Here is a 19,723-nt window from a genome sequence, read left to right on the forward strand (position 1 = left end):
CTCTACCCACGGCTCCGCCCGCACCGCCGTGACGGATGGACAAAGACGCATGACAAGCTTCATCATTGTTTGTAAATCTTAACTGTTCCCGCTCACTAACTCCAGAAGGCAATTTTGCGGAGACAGCGAGGCCTGCGAAGGGGGAGGAAGAGGAGGAGGAGGAGGAGGAGGAGGGGAAAGGACAGCGTGGCGCTCCTGAAGGTTATTTGGATCTCTGTATTTGGCCAAATGATTAGCCTTTTCCTGGGAGGGAGATAAATCTGCCAGGGCGCTGTTTTGCAGCCATGAAGGAAGGGAGGAAAGGAAGTCTCAGAATCACAGAACCTGCGTCTTCTCACACGGATCCAGAGGAAAACAACCAGAGCCAGATCAGCCTCCATCGCTCACACAACCCAGCAGTTCTTCTCAGTTTTCATTTCTCAGATTACTGAGATTAATCTGTCAATCCCCAAAACAACTATGATTGATTTTATATACATCTGCTATTAAAGAAACAGTTTTTTTTTTTTAATAAACAGAATATACCATAATTTAAACTTTTGGATTGTTGATCTGGTCGGTTCAGTAGAGGAGGTTTGGTGTTAATGAAGTTAACAACAGGTGAACCACAGGGATGGTTGGGCAGGTGGAGGACTCAGACCTTTGCTTTTACTGCTTTTCAGTATCTGCTACCGGTGTGAATGTCTGATAAAACCATCAAAAACAGACTTCAGGGTGGTCAGAGGGCTCGATCACTGCAAAAACGGAACTAAAAATAAGTCATATTTTCTTAAAATAAGTGTATCTGTTCTTGATTTGAGCAGCTAAATAAGATGATCAGCCAGTGGAATGAGATTTTTGCACTTAAAAAAACCCAACTCATCTGCATCATCTTGTTTCAAGTGCAGGATGTCTAATTATCTTCTTATAGGGGTCAAAATACTCACTCCATTGGCAGATAAGATTATTTACCTGCTCAAATCTAGGACAAAAACACAAATTTTAAGAACATTTCACTTATTTTTACATCTGTTTTTGCAGTGATGTCATCCAGCAGGACCTGTCTCACTGCCCAACGCCGTGAAGCTCCACTGACATCCGCCAGAGAAACACCAGAACTGGCAGGTTCTGCTCTGACGCCCAGTTCTTCACACAGAGTCACTCTGAGTTAATGACAGACGTGAACGGGTCTGGAGAAGCTTTCTGCAGCATTGATCAGGAGGATCAGGTCAGTGCTGGTCTGGGTTGGCATCTACATAGACCTGTAGAGGATAAATATCACCACCCTGACTTCTATTAGGTATCAGGATGAAGTCCTCAGACCCAATGCTGGTGCAGTGAGTCCTGGGTTGGTCTGTGATAATATCTGGCCTCATGTGGAAGGAATATGCATTTAATATCTCTGGAATATCATGTTTAGGTCCATCTGACGCCACCAGGTTGCTCCTCAGACTGTCCAGGAGCTCAGTGATGTCCTGGTCAGGACCTGGTAGGGCTGGACGATAATTCAATTACAACATTTATTAATAGACGTATATGGATGATAGGGAACAAAGGGGCAGTAAACAGTCACTAGGCATAAAATGGCGAGGGCTGCACTTATATATATATATATATATATATATATATATATATATACATATATATACATATATATATATATATATATATATATATATGTATAGAGAGAGAGAGAGAGAGAGAGAGAGAGCTACTAAGTAGCATGTTGAGTTGCTGTAATGACATTCAGCAAATAGGAGCAGCCTGTTGCATCACTTTTTGCAGTTTTCCCTGTTGATCATTTTCCTTTTCATCAAATTATCTGCCGCCTTTTGCTAATGAAATGTTTCCTATTCCACGTCAGTCTGCATGTCTAGCAGGATGTTTTCTTCCCGCTGAGATGTGAAGGCCTCCTGTAAGCCTTCTGAGCCGCACACACACACACACACACACACTGTAACACACACACACAGTAAAACACACACACACACACACACACACACACACACACACACACACACACACACACACACACACACAGTAACAGTAATAAACAAGCCTCTGCTTTGCAAAAAACATCGTTATAAAATCTAAAAGTGAGATTCAGTTATGAATCCTTCATCCTCCATAAGGCTTTGAAAGTAAATACTGTTTATTTTTTTTTTAGGTCAAACTCTCTTTGGGTAAATTTATTTAATTTCTGCAGATGATCGGTCTCTTAGGTGACTCTAAATGTGGGACCACCCGCTGAGATAGTTATTTTCCTGTAATGGAGCATGGCAGTTCAGGGTGTGGAGCTAAGGGGGGACCCTCACAGCAGAGGGGCAGCTGAAGGTGATAAACAAGCAGCGCTGAGGGGGGGGTGTGGGGGGCCTAAGCCCCGCCATGCTGGTGGTGTCATCGCTCCCTTTCAGTAAGAAACAAAAGACTTCTGAAGCTCTTCCTCTGTCCCTCGCATGGGAAATATCATATTGCTACGAGAAACAACTCTATGACAGGTAAAGAAAAAACTGAGCTAGATCTGGATTTGTAGCAAAAGAGATAAAAGGTTTGTTAATACTTTTAAAAGTTTGTAACAGCGTCTAGTAAAGTAAGTTACCTCAACTCAAGTGAAACATTACTGAGAATGATGAAACCAGGCAATATTATCTATTATCATAAATAAATACGACATTTTATTTGTGAAATGCACGTTAGAGGTAATTCACATCAGACAAAAATGAACATTAACTGCGTATTACGTTAAATCCTCTGAACCAGCTTCAGCAAAGGCCGTTTCTGGATTAGGATAGTAGTTCTCAACCTTCTTTGCTTCAAACCCACATGCCTGCATGTTTGCACTGAAACATGATGAAAAATTATCTATTTATCAGAAATACTTTCTTTAAAAAAAAAAAACAGATGCTGACAATCGTTTTCATTCATTTTTTTCATTGATGTCCTTGTGATTTTTTCATAAAACTGCTTTTTCATCAGTCATGGTTGTACTGTATCTCCTCCATGATGGAAATATGACACAGAAACCACTCGCCACATTCAGTAAAGCTGCCGTTTTCTGATACATTTATTGTAATTCAGTTATTCTTTAAGGGTAAGGTCAATGTCAAAGCGCCAGGAAGTGCTGGATCTGTGTGTGAGGCCTTAGACAGAGGACAGAAAAAACAGCTGACCTCATGACAACAGAAACCCTGCTGCTGACGAAATAAACTGAAACTGTTTGTTGACTCCAACACAAAGGTAATCAAAAATGTACTTGTGAAATTATTCGGCAGGAAAACCTCGCAGGGCTTTTTGGGGGGAAACGTTGGTCAACCAAAAGGATGAAAATGACTTCATTAAAGACTCTTGGTAAACAAGGAAGCAATCAGTCACCAAACTCTTTTAGTGACATCAGCAGAGAAGATCGGTGCAAAAATCAGGCTAAAAATCCTGCCGTATGGTAATTCAGCCTTAAGATAGCTGACGCTGGATTTATTCAGTGAAAGAGCATTTTGTTCAGTATATCTAGGTCGGCTAGGTCAAGATGATGGCGGCCGTGTGTCGATTCATTTAGAGATCTCAGAGGATGAGAGAATAACTAAAGCAAACATGGCATCCAGATTTATCAGTAACCTGCGACCATGATCGTCTAAAAATTCAGTCTGTTCCTCTCAAACTATTAAAGCGTCCCACAAAAACACTATTATAACAAGCTTGCTGTGTAAAAAGCATAAAGATTTACTGAACAAAAATAAGGAAGACAGAGTAGGAACGGTTTTCACACAATAAATCTTTAATATGTAGAAATTAACCCTGTGTTCTCAGTGTTTGCACCACTTTCACTAAACTCACTCTTATTATGCACTTATCTACATTCTTTAGATATTTCCAAAAGAAAAAAAACAACACTTTACTAAACATGTTAAGCAATCCACATAATCTGATTTGCCCACATTCACTGGTAATAAGGAAGGCATAAACTGCAGGCAACCAACAACGCTTTGCTGAGATTCCCATCTGACGGCAGAGCCAGAAACCTACAGCTGCAGCAATCAGAGATCAAATCTACCGCCTCTGTAAACACGAGGAAAAGACACAAAGCTGCATTGTTTGGGGTTTTTTGAACAGGCCTGTACAGTTTATGGTGTATTCTAATTTATAATTCCCAATGATACATTTAAATCATTTATGGAGTACACATTAATATGTTTTCTGTTGTATTCTGAGCATAAGGAAAGCGTTCAGCTGATTAAAGCTGTAAAGTGCGCCCTTAAAAGCCACTGATGAGATCCTGCATACATGGAAAGTACTGGATTTGCAGTAAAGTTTAGTACAAGTGAAAATGAAATTTTATGACACTCTTGACTTGAATGCAGTCCTCCCTCGGATGTTCTGTTGATAAACTCTGGGTAAAAATTTATGGAGCCTTATAAGTGTGTGTTGGAGTGATTCTGTGTTACTCACAGACTGCCATGGCCTCAGAGCAGCCGTTGTTCTCATCCAGGCTGACGAAGGGCGGCACGCAGGCGGTGGAACCCAGACCCGGGGTCAGGTAGGTGGCTCCAGGGTAGTAGGAATGCATCCGGTACTGAGAGGACATGCCGTGACCAGGGAGGCGGCCGTCCCCATGTGGCATCTGCTTTGTTTAAAAAAATAAATAAAAAATGTCAAAATTTAAATGTGAACTGGGGGAAAATATCATTTATTGGGTTTTTGTGTGGATAATAGGTGATATGCTTCACCTTGACCTGCCTGGAAACTCAAAAATCCTCTTCTTCCTATCAGTGAACTTGAATAAGCGCTAAAAAGCCACACTGTTCATTCAGGCTGTTACAGCAGAGAGCGTGCCGGTCATCTGTTCATGCCTCTGCAGCTTTAGTTCATTTATATTCAACTTTAAATCCAAATCCAATTTATACACACTAAGATACATTTAAAAAAAATAAATGCAAGCCACCTAAAACACTCATAAAATTTAACAAAGACAATATAGGAGCAACTCACAACTAGTCAAAAGCTATATCTTTAAAAAAAAAGATGTAAAAGAGAAAAAGGAAGTAAAGATACCAAAAAATAAGGAGAAAATGTTGGCACTGGCTGGTTGGTTAAAGGTTAGAGCCAATTAAACACAAGAAAATCACTAAGAAGTAGAAAATTTGAGGTTTCATTTTGGAAAAAAATACGAAAAGACTTGAATGAAGCTGGAATTTAGATTCCTGATGTCAAAGTCCAACATGGCTGCTGCAGCAAATAAGACTTTGGTCTTATTAAAACATTTGGAAAGTACTGGAAGCCCTACAGTAGTGACCACGTTACTGGGTTTAAAGTATAAATGCAGAGAAATACATTGCTGTTAGCTTGAACTGCTGATAGCGGTTAGCCTGGTCACAGAATACATCAATTAGCAAAAAGCCTGTTTTCTAACTTGGAACAGGAACACAGTTAAGCTGAACTAGGTTGTTTTTTCATATCAGTTGGCACAGAGAGTTTGTTCAATGGCTTTGAAAAACTCATCTTTGTGGGTCTTAGTTTTAGGAGTATGACGGTTAATTTGTTTGTATTTACCCAACAAATATTGATGCAAAGTTTTACCATGAAAGGCAACCCAAGCACCACCAATTTGAGAAACAGACCCTAGTGAATGCTGCCCCTGCTCCTAATCTTAAATAATTAATGGGAATGCAAGAGAAAACCACTATTTACTAATAGTTAATTTATAGCTATAGTTTTCCATAACCTAGGAGCAGTAACACCAAATGCTCTGTCACCTCTGAGCTTCAGCCTAGTTTTAGGGAATGTCAGCAGCAGCTAATTAGCTAACCTAAGGGATTGGTGTGGGCAGTAAGGCTCAATCATCAATATGGTGGAGCAAGGTTGTTCAAACATTTAAAAACAAACAACATTAATTCTGTAGGGTACAGGGAGCCAGTGAAGGGATGCTGGGATGGGAGTGATATGCTCGTGCCTATGGGTCTAAGTTAAGAAACGAGCAGCAGAGTTCTGCACAAGCTGCAGACGGGCAAGAGAAGTCCGGCTAATGCCTTTACACAGTGCATTACGGTAGTCTAGTCCAACTGTGATAAAAGTATGGACTAGTTTCTCCAAGTCAGGTTTTGCTAAGATTGATTTCACCTTCGCTATTTGATAAAGTTGATAAAAACTTTTCTGAACACGGCTAATCTGTTTCTCAAATTTAAAATCAGAGTCCAAATTTACCCCCAGATTGGTGACACAATCCCTGAGATAGAATGACGGTGATCCAAGATCTACGTTTGGGGAGGGACAGCAACTCGGTCCAAACAACATAACTTCTGTCGTGTTCTCTTTTAAACTGAGTTCAGTTTAAAGGACGGTGTTGTTTTGTGCCAAGGGGAAATAGATCTGGCAACCATCACCATAATAGTGAAATTAAATGGCACATTTCCTAAAACCAGGGGGGAGTAGGTAGAGAGCAAATAAGAGAGGGCCGAGAATTTACCCCTGAGGTACCCCATATGGAAGAGGAGCTGTGGAAGACATGAAGTTTTCTATTTTAACACAAAAACTCCTACTAGTCAGGTAGGACAAATGCTTGCTTAAGAACCCCGGTACTGTACCAGAGGAAAGACTACTGCTGATAATCTGAAGTACACCTGGTCTAATTGTAGCTAATACGTCTTTAAACAAAGCGAGGTGGAATGGAGTCTGCAGGGGAACCAGAGGGCCTCATATGACCAACTGTGTCCTTTAAAAAAGAGACGGACATTGACTCAAACTGATTAAAAACAGATGAATAATGCAAAGGAACAGAAGGGTCATAGGAGCGCTGAAAGATACAAGCTCTAGCTGACACAATTTTATCAGCAAAAAAGTGGAGGAAACTTTCGCAGGTTTCAGTAGAAGCGTCAAAACCAACAAACTTCAAGGTTGAGGTATGTGAGAAACCTCCGTCTCGCTTAGATTTCTGACTTCTTGCTGATTTCTGCGCCTTCACACTGCAAAAAGGGAACTAAATGTAAGTAGAATTTTCTTGAAAAGAGTATATTTGTCTTTGATTTGAGTAGGTAAATAAGTATATCTGCCAATGGAATAAGAGTTTTGCACTTAAAATATGAACAACTCATCTCCATCATCTTAATGTAAGTGCAATATTCTAAATATCTTATTTTAGGGGTCAAAATACTAATTCCATTAAAAATCAAGGACAAATAAACTTATTTTCAAAAATATTTACTTCTTTTACGTTCCCTTTTTGCAGTGTACTCCTTACATGCCGTGCAAATAGATAAGAATGTTATTTAACTTTATAGTTGTGCAAACAAATCACACTACACGGAAACTAAACCAGCTCTTGCTTTGGCGCGGCCTTTAAATTTCTCTTGATAGTCCGGCGGTACCTGGAGAACATTTGGGAACCGCAGAACAAATACTTTTTATCTGTTCAATAAACAAGAAAAAAATACTCTAAATTTGAAGGAAACCAGACAATGTCTGAGGCTACATTTACACTTTTGATAAAATGACGGTTTCTTGGGAATAAATATAATTCCGTTCTAAAGGAGAACATGTTGTTCTCCGTCAGTCCACCCCCGGTGCAAATACTCTGCTGTGGCTACGCCGTTTGGTTCTCTCGGTCACAACAAGCTGTAACAAAAAGGTTACAAAGCAGAGAGCAAATAACAGACGCGTTTCTGTAAACACTGTAGCAGAAAGCTGCACATAGCCCATTCCTTTCTTCAAAAGCAGCTACAGTTTAAACATAGATTACACATATTTCATAAATTACTTACATGCAGCTCGTTTTCTTTTTCCCTCGAAATTCTCCATGTTGACCAGTGTTCCTACATCCCTGTGATAACTGTTGCATTCATTGTGTTACCTTATTCATGGTTTATTCCCAACCACAGCTCAGAATTCACTGGGGACACATTAGCAACCAAACAACGGACAGGAAATCATCATTAGCTGCAGGAATGAGCTGCAACAAATGCTGCTTTCTGCAGTCCTCTGAAAACTTTAAGGCGAGCTGTCTACTCAGCAGCATGGCTGCCTCGCTGAGGGTTTTCAATTTCATTTTTATGGAATTTGATTTCTGTCAGCCTGTAATATGTCACCCATATTGTCCACACCATCAGCTCTGCGACAGCTTTATAAACTGTTATTTAAGCTACACTCTGCTCCTGTATTGGGCTGTGAAAAATACAACACAGATTGGAATGGAGTCTTCAAAGTGCTCCAAGCTTTTAGCTCCCAGGACACATGAAGCACCACACAAAACTGTCTTAACAAAAGTTGCTCACAAAAAGTTTATTTTTTCTTTGGTTGACATGGATGTTAAACAATCGGATCAGGTATATACTGTAGATTTGGTCCAAATAAAGGATCCAGTGGCAGATGTAGATCCACATGGATGAACTTTCCTGTATGATTTTCTATCAACAGCCGATGAACCTTTGCCAGTGTACACTATATAGGTGCTGAAGTTACAATAAGTTAAAACAGTATTTTAAACATGTTAAAAAACACCTCCAGATTCAGTTTAACTGACTAGTCAAATCATATAGTTAACCTACATGTCTGCATCAAAATGTAGAAAAACTATACAATATGCTGGAGGACCATGAACAAAGCGGTGAAGCAGTAAAAATAGAGATGTTAAGATTTGGGCCAATATCGATTATAGCCAATAACCAATAATTACCGATATTTTTATTAAAGTTATTTCCCCACCGTTGACAGAGTGAAAATAATTACCACAATGCTTGACAATGCTTCTCTACTTCAGTCTCCTTAATCCTTCGCTGCATCATTATTACATGAACCTCTCGAAAGTTTATAGTTGGCACTATTGTCAATTTTAGAGCTATACAGAATTTTTTTTATGTGTGATAAATTGCCTTCTACGTATTAGATTTGCTCTACAAAAAAAGATAATGAATATACTCTCCATAGGGCTGTGCGATATGACTGAAGAATGTAGCACAAAATAAGCCTTTAATATCAGTCGGTATAGACAATTATTGAGTAGTTTTTTCACCTATTTGAAACAAGAACCACAGAAAAAAGCTCAAATTTAGACTGAAACCCTAACCTTATTAAAGAGGTGAGAAATTACTAACCTAATTTTAAAAATATAAATAAAATCTTCACAAATATACAAAAAGGCTAAAACGTCAACGGTTCCAAGTTCCCGAATTAAGCCTGACTGAGGTTCATGCAGGGTCCGTCAGTGATAGGGTGATGTTATTTGTAGAGTCAGGTAATCTACACATGCATCTGCCCATTAGATTACGTAATACAGCATAAAATGTGGAAACACCAACGCCAGCAAATAACTGACTTGCACCAGTGCATCTCAGCATCCTCAATCTGTCATTATATGCCACCTTAAGTTTCTGCACACTGCCTTGCTTATATGATATTTGCATATTATATTTGCATTATATTTGCTCATATAATTATTAGCCTGGACTATTTGAAGTTGGAAACTTGTTGGACAACTTGTCACCAGTGAAATATTCTATGTCCTTGGCCTGAACGTATTTTTTTATAGATTTTAACACCTGCTACTTTTTTGGTTAAGTAAATTCTTAATGGATGGTTGAAATAAGAAGCTGCAGTGTATTGGGATTTTTGTCAATGTACCCTGATCCATGCCCATAGATTAGATAAATATGTATTTAATCATTTGCAGACACAGGTAGGTTTTGAGAGTAATGACTCGCTTTATTGTGCCTGAATTTAAAAGGTTGTTCAGAATAATTAAATTTCAAGTGTAATTTTCCACTAATTTGAAAGCCAATCAGAACACCTCTAATACCAATATGAGCCTTTATTCATCCAGTGATAATTTGGTAAATATCTTCCAGCCTTAGTTTCTTTTAATACTGAGTATTAACACACCACAACAATTCATTTAACAGTTTAAAGTTAAAGAATAATTTAATTTGTCTCAGTTCCACTTCTTGTAATTGTCTTGCATATGTATAAGTAGAGATCTACTCCGAAACCATTTTTGTATTTAAGTAACATGTGCAATGCATATTCCTATTGCTAAAAGTTTACACGTATCTGCAGCACTTCTTAAAAAGTAAAGCTGTCTCTCAGGGGAGGGCCTTTTTACCGCCCTGACTGTGCCTGTCTTCTTATCTGGCACCATCTTCTGTCTGGAAGCTCAGTGCCACCCTTATTTTATCATCATCCACCTGCATGACAGCCAAGCACCGAGAGCACGGCAGAGAAGAGGAGAAGGTAGATGGCCTTACATTGATAACAACCGCATTGTTTCCTCTGGGGCTGCATGTTAAAAAGGGATTAGTTGACACCTCAAGTTCACTCACCGAAGATATCTGCTAACACTGGATTATTTATATGGACTTTATTTCATAGCTCAACACAAAGTAGTGCAAAGGGAAATGACTAGTGGCTTTATAACTTTAACAATTAAAAAGCAGAAAGTGTAATGAGGATTTGTGTTCAGGGCCCCTGAGTCTAACCTTGCCTGCAAGATGAATTCTGGCGTTAATTCTGTGCCAAAAACACACAAGAATCCATCTTCTACGGCTCAGGATTCAACTGTTTGAGTCTGAACCAAAAAGAGTTCAGGTCAATCATGTTGCAGTATTGTGGTTTAAGGCGAGCATGCATGAAGCGACAGTGGAGAGGAAAACTCCCCTTTAACAGGGAGGAGAACCTCCAGCAGAACCAGAACCAGGCTCAGTGTGAACGCTCATCTGCCTCCACCCACTGGGGCTTAGAGAAGACAGAGCAGAGACACAGAAAGCTCAGAAGCTCACATTGACCCAGGAGTACTTTCTATGGTAGAGAAGACAGAGCAGAGACACAGAAAGCTCAGAAGCTCACATTGACCCAGGAGTACTTTCTATGTTAGAGAAGACAGAGCAGAGACACAGAAAGCACAGAAGCTCACATTGACCCAGGAGTACTTTCTATGGTAGAGAAGACAAAGCAGAGACACAGAAAGCACAGAAGCTCACATTGACCCAGGAGTACTTTCTATGTTAGAGAAGACAGAGCAGAGACACAGAAAGCTCAGAAGCTCACATTGACCCAGGAGTACTTTCTATGTTAGAGAAGACAGAGCAGAGACACAGAAAGCACAGAAGCTCACATTGACCCAGGAGTACTTTCTATGGTAAAGAAGACAAAGCAGAGACACAGAAAGCACAGAAGCTCACATTGACCCAGGAGTACTTTCTATGGTAGAGAAGACAAAGCAGAGACACAGAAAGCACAGAAGCTCACATTGACCCAGGAGTACTTTCTATGTTAGATGGTAATAGAGGATGATCTGCCTCCCCTGATGATGTCACAGCTAACAGAACACCAGACCAGGTGTACCTTCTATGGCGAGAGAAATGACAGAGAACAAAAAGTTAAAAGCTGAAATAACAACAAACAATGCAGATTGGAGAGCAGTAGGAGAACTCAGCAGTGCGAGAAATAGACCCTGATGTCCTCCAGCAGCCTAAGCCTATAGCTTCCCACTCCTGGGTATTTCTGTCGTAGCGAGGAAATTAAAAGGGGGGCAGACACTTTGAAGTTTGATACAGCATTACCTGATAAAGATCTACTATAATGAGACCTTCAATGGGGGTTAAATTAAACTCAGATGTTATTAAAAAATGATCAGACAGGACAGGGTTGTGAGAGAATACTGTTAATTATTCACAATCAATGCCATATGTCAGCACAAGGTCTAAAGTATGGAGCCAAGAGTGTGTCGGTTTATGCACATTTTGAGCAAAACCAATTGAATCTAGGATAGTTTTAAAGGCTACGCTAAGGTTATCACATTCAGTGTCAACATGGATGTTAAAATCACCCACTATAATAACCTTATCAGTATTTAACACCAAATCAGATAAGAAATCTGACAACTCATCCAAAAACTGAGTGTAAGGGCCTGGTGGACGATACAAAACAACAAACAGAAGAGGTTTTATTGCTTTGCAGTTTGGATGAGGAAAACTGAGGGTTAAATGTTCAAAAGAACTGTAGTTATTAATTGGCCTGGGACTAATTAATAAATCAGACTGAAAGATGGTTGCCACTCCTCCTCCTCTTCCCACAGATCTGGGAATGTGGAAAATTGAATAATTGGAGGGAGTTGACTCATTTATACTAACGTAGTCCTCTTGTAGCCAGGTTTCTGTGAGACAAAATAATTCAATCTGTGTATCAGAAATCAATTCATTAACTAACAAAGTCTTTGGAGGGAGAGAATTTATATTTAATAAACCACATTTAGTTGTTTTATTTTTTGGTTTAAGTTGAATCATATTTATTTTTTATGATTTGCTCCTTTAAGATCTGTTTTTAACCTCCAAAGCTACAAAAAAACATCAGACACAGAGAGCAGGAGAGAGGGGGAGACTTAGACAGAGACGGAGAAGCTAATGGACGGCTAGAAGAGGAAGCCATTGTAAGGCTAAGGCTAGGCTAGGCTAGGCTAGGCTAGCGACCTCTTATCACGGTGAGAAAAGCGAACCCAAACGTGAAGTGCAGCAACAGAGAATGTGTTTTAAATGTGCTTATTTGTCAGAAACGGAGAGATGTCACAGCAAAGAGATTTAAGATAAAACTGAGAGAGTCTGGAACACAGAACAACAATACACACCGCAGCAACAGAAAACGGGAAGTGACGCAATACGCTTTACTGCGATCTCAGGAGATCAACAGTGCCTCGACTCAACAACTATCAGTCGGAGGTACATCCCATGCAGGGGTTTTTCCTTCCACCATGGTTCCTTCAGGTCCTTCTCTTCCAGCTTCAATTGAGACATTCACTGAGCGCTTCATCCCCTGGGGCCAACTTCCTGATATATTCTTGGAGCTTGGATGTTTCGTCTTCAATGGTGACTCTGATGCTGACTAGGCCTCTACCTCCTTCTTTGCACTTAGTGTATAGCCTGTGGATACTGGATTTGGGGTGGAACCCACCATGTATGGTGAGTAGCTTTCGTATTTTAACATCAATGGTCTGTAAAATATCGAGAAACTGCCAAAGGCTCAGAGAAGAACTAGAAAGAGTCTGGAAGGTGAAGTCAGCCGTAGTGACCGTGGTCATCAGAGCACTCAGGGCAGTAACCCCCCCCCCCCCTCTGGAGAAGTGGCTCCAACAGAAACCTGGAGAAACATCAGACATCTCAGTCCAGAAGACTTTAGGAACAGCTAAGATCCTAAGAAGAACTCCAAAGCTCCCAGGCCTCTGGTAGAGGACCTGAACTACAGAAATGGAGAGCCACCCATCCTGCTCAGGAGTATGAGAGGCGGATCAGAGCACGTTTTTTTTTTTTGTTTTATATATCTATCTAGATATATAAAATATAAAAATGTAGGAATTCCTTTGCAAGGCACATTAAAATTAAAGCAAACTAAACGTACCAAATTAAACACTTCCTAAATAGAGGAAATGTGCATTTTTACTGCATAATAACAGGATGGAAAAGGACAACAAAAACTGACCTAACCTTTGTAAAGAGACGGTATTAAAGCTTGACAGTAAAGTGCTTTGCATAGGAAGTAATTTTCTTTAAATAAGAAAGACAAATTGAGTCTCTCAAGGATTATACCTGAGGGTTGTTTTACTAAAACTGAAATATGCTCAAACAAATGGACTTTTTTTTAAAGACAATCTAAAAAAAAAATTTCCATATTGTATTTTTCCCCACTGTGTGTTTGTGGTATTAATATCCTCCACAAATAATAAACTCTGGAATTACAAAAAGAGTGGCTCCTAAATTTAGAGAACCGTAGCACGTAACCCCTTCAACCTGACAAAAAAAATCATAAATCACAAAGGAGGATGGCTAAATTATGCTAAAGAGCGCTAACTGATTAGCATTAATGTGCTCCCTTTCTTTCTTTAAGCACTGAGGCATGGCGGTTTGTTCTTCAGCCGACAGACAATACCATTAACCTTTGCAATTTAGCCTCTGCAGGGTGGCAGAGGCAGTGACCCCACAACTAGATGTTGCTACTGGGTGAAACTGAAGGGAGGTGCAGAGAGGTGGGAAAATGATCTTCATATAAAAAATAAAAAAACATCGTCAGGGTTCAGGGGAGAGTTATAGTTGTAATCTGCTTCATGCATAATCTCATCTCTTTTGACACAATAGAGATACATTTCAGCATAAATCAGTGGATGTACGGACAGGTGAAGGAGGGACCAAGTGAAGGTATTAGCTGTTCTTTCTCTGCATATTCTCAATATAAGGTACCGTCTTTGCACAGCTGCACCTCTCTGCATGAGCTGTAAGGAGGTGCAGCTGATAACACCGGCTTCAAGAAACTACGTTAGCCAAAAATGGGTAAACATGGAGTGCAAATTTAAAAAAAACCGGGTTTGTGCACCTTTAAGCTTAAACGGAAGGAAACTCTCCTCCGAAATGAAAAGAAATAAGTTTACCTGTGCAATTTGAGGTAATTTTTATTAAATCAATGTCTCAATTACTTTTCCCTCCAAATGTACAAAAAAACAGGATATACACACCTAGGATTTAAAGGGATTCTAAATTAATTCTACCAACAGACTTTATTTGACAAATATCTCTTTGGATGTAAAAACTAAGGGTGTACTGATTTATTGGCCGGCCACTCGATCAGCAGCAAGTCCCTTAATGTTTGGCGATTGGACAATTCTTGCATTTAAAACAGAGCCTATCCACCGGCCCTAATACCTCTGCAAAGCGATGAAGATCACCTCCTGTCTGCTTCTGCTCTGCAGTCAGAGAGCTGACTGAGAGACCCGCCCACCAGCTGCGGTGATTTCACCCAGAGGTTAGCCGTAGCTTCCTCAAATTTCCTTATTTATTATCAGTTTAACGGCAGTGAAACTAATATTTTTGAACATCTTTCCTCCGCCTGAAGCCAAACACCAGCCTAAAACATGCTACACCTGTCTGCTTTGACCATTCTTCTCTTCCGCTCTTCAATGAGTGGCTACAAACCATGAACATTACAGGTCCTTCCTAAAACCAGCCTGATAAGATGTTACTAAAGGGTTCCTAAACAATCTGGCACAGTCATTGGGTCGTTTGAGTCTGCTGCACATAATAACCCACTCAGCATTGGTGTTGTATCTGTCATTCTTTAAATAGATGCAGTTAATAAAAGGTTCATGTGTATGTGCATTCATCTGACCATCTAATGAATCTCACTAATCAACACCAATGCTGAGCAGATATCAGTAACAGATCATTTGTGCTTGTTTCATCACACCTAAACTTCTACAACTCTCCATTCCTGCTCTGTTCTCTCTGTACCTAGACCTACAGAGAACTCGCTTCATGCTTACCAAGAACCCAGTCCTTACTTGATATTTAGGATTTAGTCTAAAATACTCTTTCTGATCTATAAACCATTAAACAACTTACCTTCCACTTACATCAGTGAGTGAGAACTCGTTATGACCGTCCTGCGTAGACCAAGAAGGTCTTCCGTTCATACATGACTGAAAACCTACGGGAACTGTGCTTCCTCTCTGCTAAGTCAGAAACTGTGCAATAGTCTTCCTCTAAGCTTTGCATAATTAACTGTTTTAAGCCTTTCTCAGAATATTTGTCATGTTTGAATTAACTATATTTGATTAGGATTTGCTTTCTTCCTACTTCTTGTTCTCCTCCCATATGTTGTAATTTAAAGTGGTTTTACTTCAGATGATTGGATGTAAATCATTTTATAATGTATGTTCTCCAACAAGGGCTAAAAATTAAGATTTACTCTCTGAATTTAATGAAACAATATGAAAAAGGTACTGTCTAGGAAATTTTATCTTTTATCAAAATATATTTAAAGGAGCTATAAGTAATACTGACCTTGTGGTGTAAATCGGTACAGCAGCTTGCCAATCACAACAATCTAATATGCCGTTTTTAAAGGTGTGTTGCTGTTATGATTTTTACTTCCACAGGACAGGTGTATAATATTGCATTCTGTTTTATTTCTGGTCCGCTTCTCTTACTGGCTGCCATGTTTGCAGGCCGCTGCTGGTATTTGGTATTTGGTATTTTATTTTGCCAAAATAAAATACCAAATGCTGCGCTCTGTTTTGAGAACCCTGGGAACTCTCATGTGATTGGCTCAGGAACCAGGAAGTAAACACGGGCTACACTCTGAGCCGAGGTAGTTCTGGACCATACCTCTAGGTTTGAAAGGAGAAAACGTGACTAGAACATTGTTGATGGAGAGGATTGTTTCTAGGGAGAGTTACTTCCATCCCAGCTGAGAAATAAGAATGATTTAGGTTGATTTTACAGTAACTATCTTACTTATAGCTCCTCTAATACTCATATATCAGACTAGAAGTTGCAATGAAGCTTAAGCGACTTTAACTTAAACAAGTTAAACACTGACCCTTGATGACCAACAATCCTTCCCCATGAAACTGAGTTACTCAGCTGTGACTGGGCGGGTTAAATACCTGCCACGAAGCCTTTAATGATGGGTTAGGTCTTAACGGCTAACCGGGCGGTTACTGTGGGTTACCTGGCACTGTTGGTAGTTGTACAGATTGCCATAGTAGGTGGGGAAGCGCGGCGGCTGGTAGAAATTATAATAGGAGGTTTCCAGAAGGAGGTCAGACGCTCCCTCACTATGAGGCCGAACAGCAGCTGAGGGGCTGGAAGATGACGAGGAGCGGCTTCCTGGAAAAAGAAAAGCAAAGAAAAGCAATTTCCTTAATCACAAATAAGATGAAATAGGCCTAAATAAACTGTGCTGTTGGTGGCCTTTTATCAGTATTCTTACTATGTAAAATATTGCTGCAAGTTTACATACCAAAATAAAGTAAGCATTTTTTTCTCCTTATCCGAGTGAATAATTATTTTCCAGCTTCAGTTAAAAAGAAAAAACCTTTTGTTAAACTAAAGTAATAACAAATATTATTAAAGTAGTTATATCTGAATGATATGTTTGTTGGGGAAAGTGGAATGTGGAGCAGAATCTTGTCTAAACCAAAATCAAACAGCGCCATCTGCTGGTGACAGGTTTAGTTTTAAATATTGTCACCTTCCTAAAATAATGGCCAATGTCATTTTGTTTGCCAAAAAATGTTCTTTTTAGGAAGGTGACTCTATGAGAAAATACATTAAATTAAGTTTATTTGTTGCAGTATTTCGTTAAAAAGGGAAACTCATATAATGTGTAGATTTATTACACACAGATACATTTCAAGCACTTGTTTCATTTCATTTGAAGCATTACGGATTACAGCTGATCCATAATCTCTGAAAACTCTTCAGATTCACTCTCTCAGATAAGAAAAAGAATGCATAAGACCAATAAAAATAATGTTGGCCTCCTTTAATGTACATGTATCTATTAACATCCTGAAATGTTAAATTTAGAAAAAGTAATTTAGTTTTATAACAAATACCATAAATAAACAATTTCCCTTAGTCTTTTTTTTAACAGATTAGTATTAGTAGTGAATAATTATTGATTAAATGAAAACACAAAATAGACTGAAAAACTTAAAAAAAAAGTGCAATGTTATAACATGCGTTATCTAGACAGCAGTTTTTCACCACTTAAGACAAGAAGCTGTGTGGAAGTTTCATGGATCTGCTTATAAAAAATAATGTTTTTCCTCTGGTAAACACAAGTGTTAAAGTTAAAAAAAAATTCTGAAGGGTGATGACAATTTTTTACTACTAATAGATGGGCAAACATTTGCTTTTACACGGTAAAAATGGAACTAAAAGTAAAATTTTCTTGAATGAGTGTATTTGGCCTTGATCTGAGCAGGTAAACAAGATTATCTGCCAATGGAGGAAGATGTTTGCGCATAAACAAGTGCAGTACATCTAATTATCTTGTTTTAGGGGTAAAAATTCTTATTTACCTGCTCAAATCAAGGACAAATACATTAATTTCAAGATTTGACTTAAAGTCAGCTTGTTTAGGAGTTACCTGCTGTAGCTTCCCTCCTTTTGGAGGTTATCAATAACGGTGAATAACGATCAATAACGGTCAATAACGGTGAATAACCGTCACATCAGCCGTCTTCCTAATGACTGAGGAACTGAATTTGTTTTTGGTTTTTTCTTAACAATAAACCATAATCATCCAGATGAGAAATAAACAACTGAACTACATCGCCCTGCGTCTCATGAATCTAAACGTGTGTTTCACTTTTTTAACTGAACGACTAAAGCGAATGAACTATTCAACAACATTCGCATTTATCAAGATGGACCTGCATGATGAAAATGGATACTTCCTGCGGGATGAAGACTGCGAGATAATTACCGGCTATCTGCTGTGCTCTCCTTATCAGCAAGGCCACATTCTTCTCAGGCAGACCATGATCTTTTGCTCTTACACAACGAAGACAGTGTGCATCAACGAATCTCTGACATCTTTTGCTCCTGCTCCACAGCCAGTCTTGTCATCACCATATCAATGAGTGCTTAACTCCTTTTTTCCAGCACAGTCTCGCTCTCTCACTGTTGCGAGGACAAAGTTCACTTTTTCCACACAGCAAAGACGGGAAAATCAAGCGTGAGCGGCTTTGACCTTCATCACATGACAAGCCCGTATCATAGTCTCCCTCCCTGCTGACGAGTCTCCACATCACCCACAGAAACACGCTCAGCAACGCCAAAAGCTGTCTTTAATTAGACTTTTTACAGATCTGTTTATAATGCTTTACATTTTTACACTATTTACACTGTTTTTCCAGGTGTGATGCTCAAACTGCACTGCAAAAACGGAACTAAAAATAAGTAAAATTTTCTTAAAATTAGTGTATCTGTTCTTGATTTGAGCAGATAAATAAGATGATCTGCCAATAGAATAAGATTTTTGCACTTAAAATAGGAACAATTTATTTCCATCGTCTTATTTCAAGTGCAGGATGTCTAATTATCGTAATTTAAGGGTCAAAATACTCATTCTATTGGCAGATGATATTATTTACCAGCTCAAATCAAGGATAAAAAAACTATGTTTAAGAACATTTTGCTGGTTTTAGATCCGATTTTGCAGTGTGGTGTTAAATTAAAGTAAAAAATATTCAAAAGGGATGTTTCCTTTTAAATAATACTAAAAAATGTACCAGGGTTTTATTTCTTTAACATGGTCACATTTTTTTTTAATATGTTTAAGAAGGATTTGAGAGAACGTAAAATACTTGCTGCATATTTCACAGAGAGAAACAAATTATGCAGGTGAGAAGATGCGTTATCAACTCCCAATAAATAACTGGTTTCAGTATTTTCTGCACAAATTGTTCAAACGAGTGCATTTGTGAGTGGTGTAAACTATTTTTGGGACTTTTTACATGATGAACCTGAACTGAGACGTTAACTCTGTAAGCGGATAATTTCTTCTGTTTGCAGAAAAGAGTCGTTAACCCTGAAAAGTTGGAGCTTGGCCAACGCTTTGTGTCCGCTGGCTGTTACCCACGTTTCTCTCTCTCTCTGTGAGGAACCCTTATTAATTAATTAATATACATCTCTCTACTTGCTTGTAAACTAAATATAAGTTCTGCTTCTTTTATTATTGTGCAGCAGCAGCGTGCTGCAGGCAGGAAGTGAGAGCAGATGCGGGTCAGCGGGTACAGCAGAGACGAGTAGATTAACGAAGCTGCAGCTCAATGCATTTTGTATAACAAACATATAAAACTGTGTTTATGCTGCTTTTAATTCATGCCTGCATTTTATTTAAGAGGAACGCAGCGCAGGAAGTAGGTTTAAGGCGACCGCAATCAAAAACTCAAGTTTTAAAGGGCACATTTTCTTCCAAGATCTTAGAAGAAATC

The 19,723-nt window shown here is 39.1% G+C and overlaps 1 protein-coding gene across 2 annotated transcripts in view; it reads right to left on the minus strand.

Moving 5' to 3' along the window:
• dmrt1 (doublesex and mab-3 related transcription factor 1) overlaps positions 1–19,723 on the minus strand; it is a 47,920-nt gene that overhangs the window by 20,543 nt on the left and 7,654 nt on the right. The window contains exons 3-4 of one of the 2 annotated variants that reach the window (XM_036144384.1): positions 16,447–16,604; positions 4,423–4,597 (exon numbers count right to left, since the gene is read on the minus strand). In XM_036144384.1, the coding sequence (XP_036000277.1) occupies positions 4,423–4,597; positions 16,447–16,604 (333 nt within the window). The remainder of the gene's footprint in view (positions 1–4,422; positions 4,598–16,446; positions 16,605–19,723) is intronic. The other variant, XM_036144385.1, reaches the window with a different exon arrangement.

This window comes from Fundulus heteroclitus, chromosome 12 (assembly GCF_011125445.2).
Source record: "Fundulus heteroclitus isolate FHET01 chromosome 12, MU-UCD_Fhet_4.1, whole genome shotgun sequence".
Classification (NCBI taxonomy): domain Eukaryota; kingdom Metazoa; phylum Chordata; class Actinopteri; order Cyprinodontiformes; family Fundulidae; genus Fundulus; species Fundulus heteroclitus.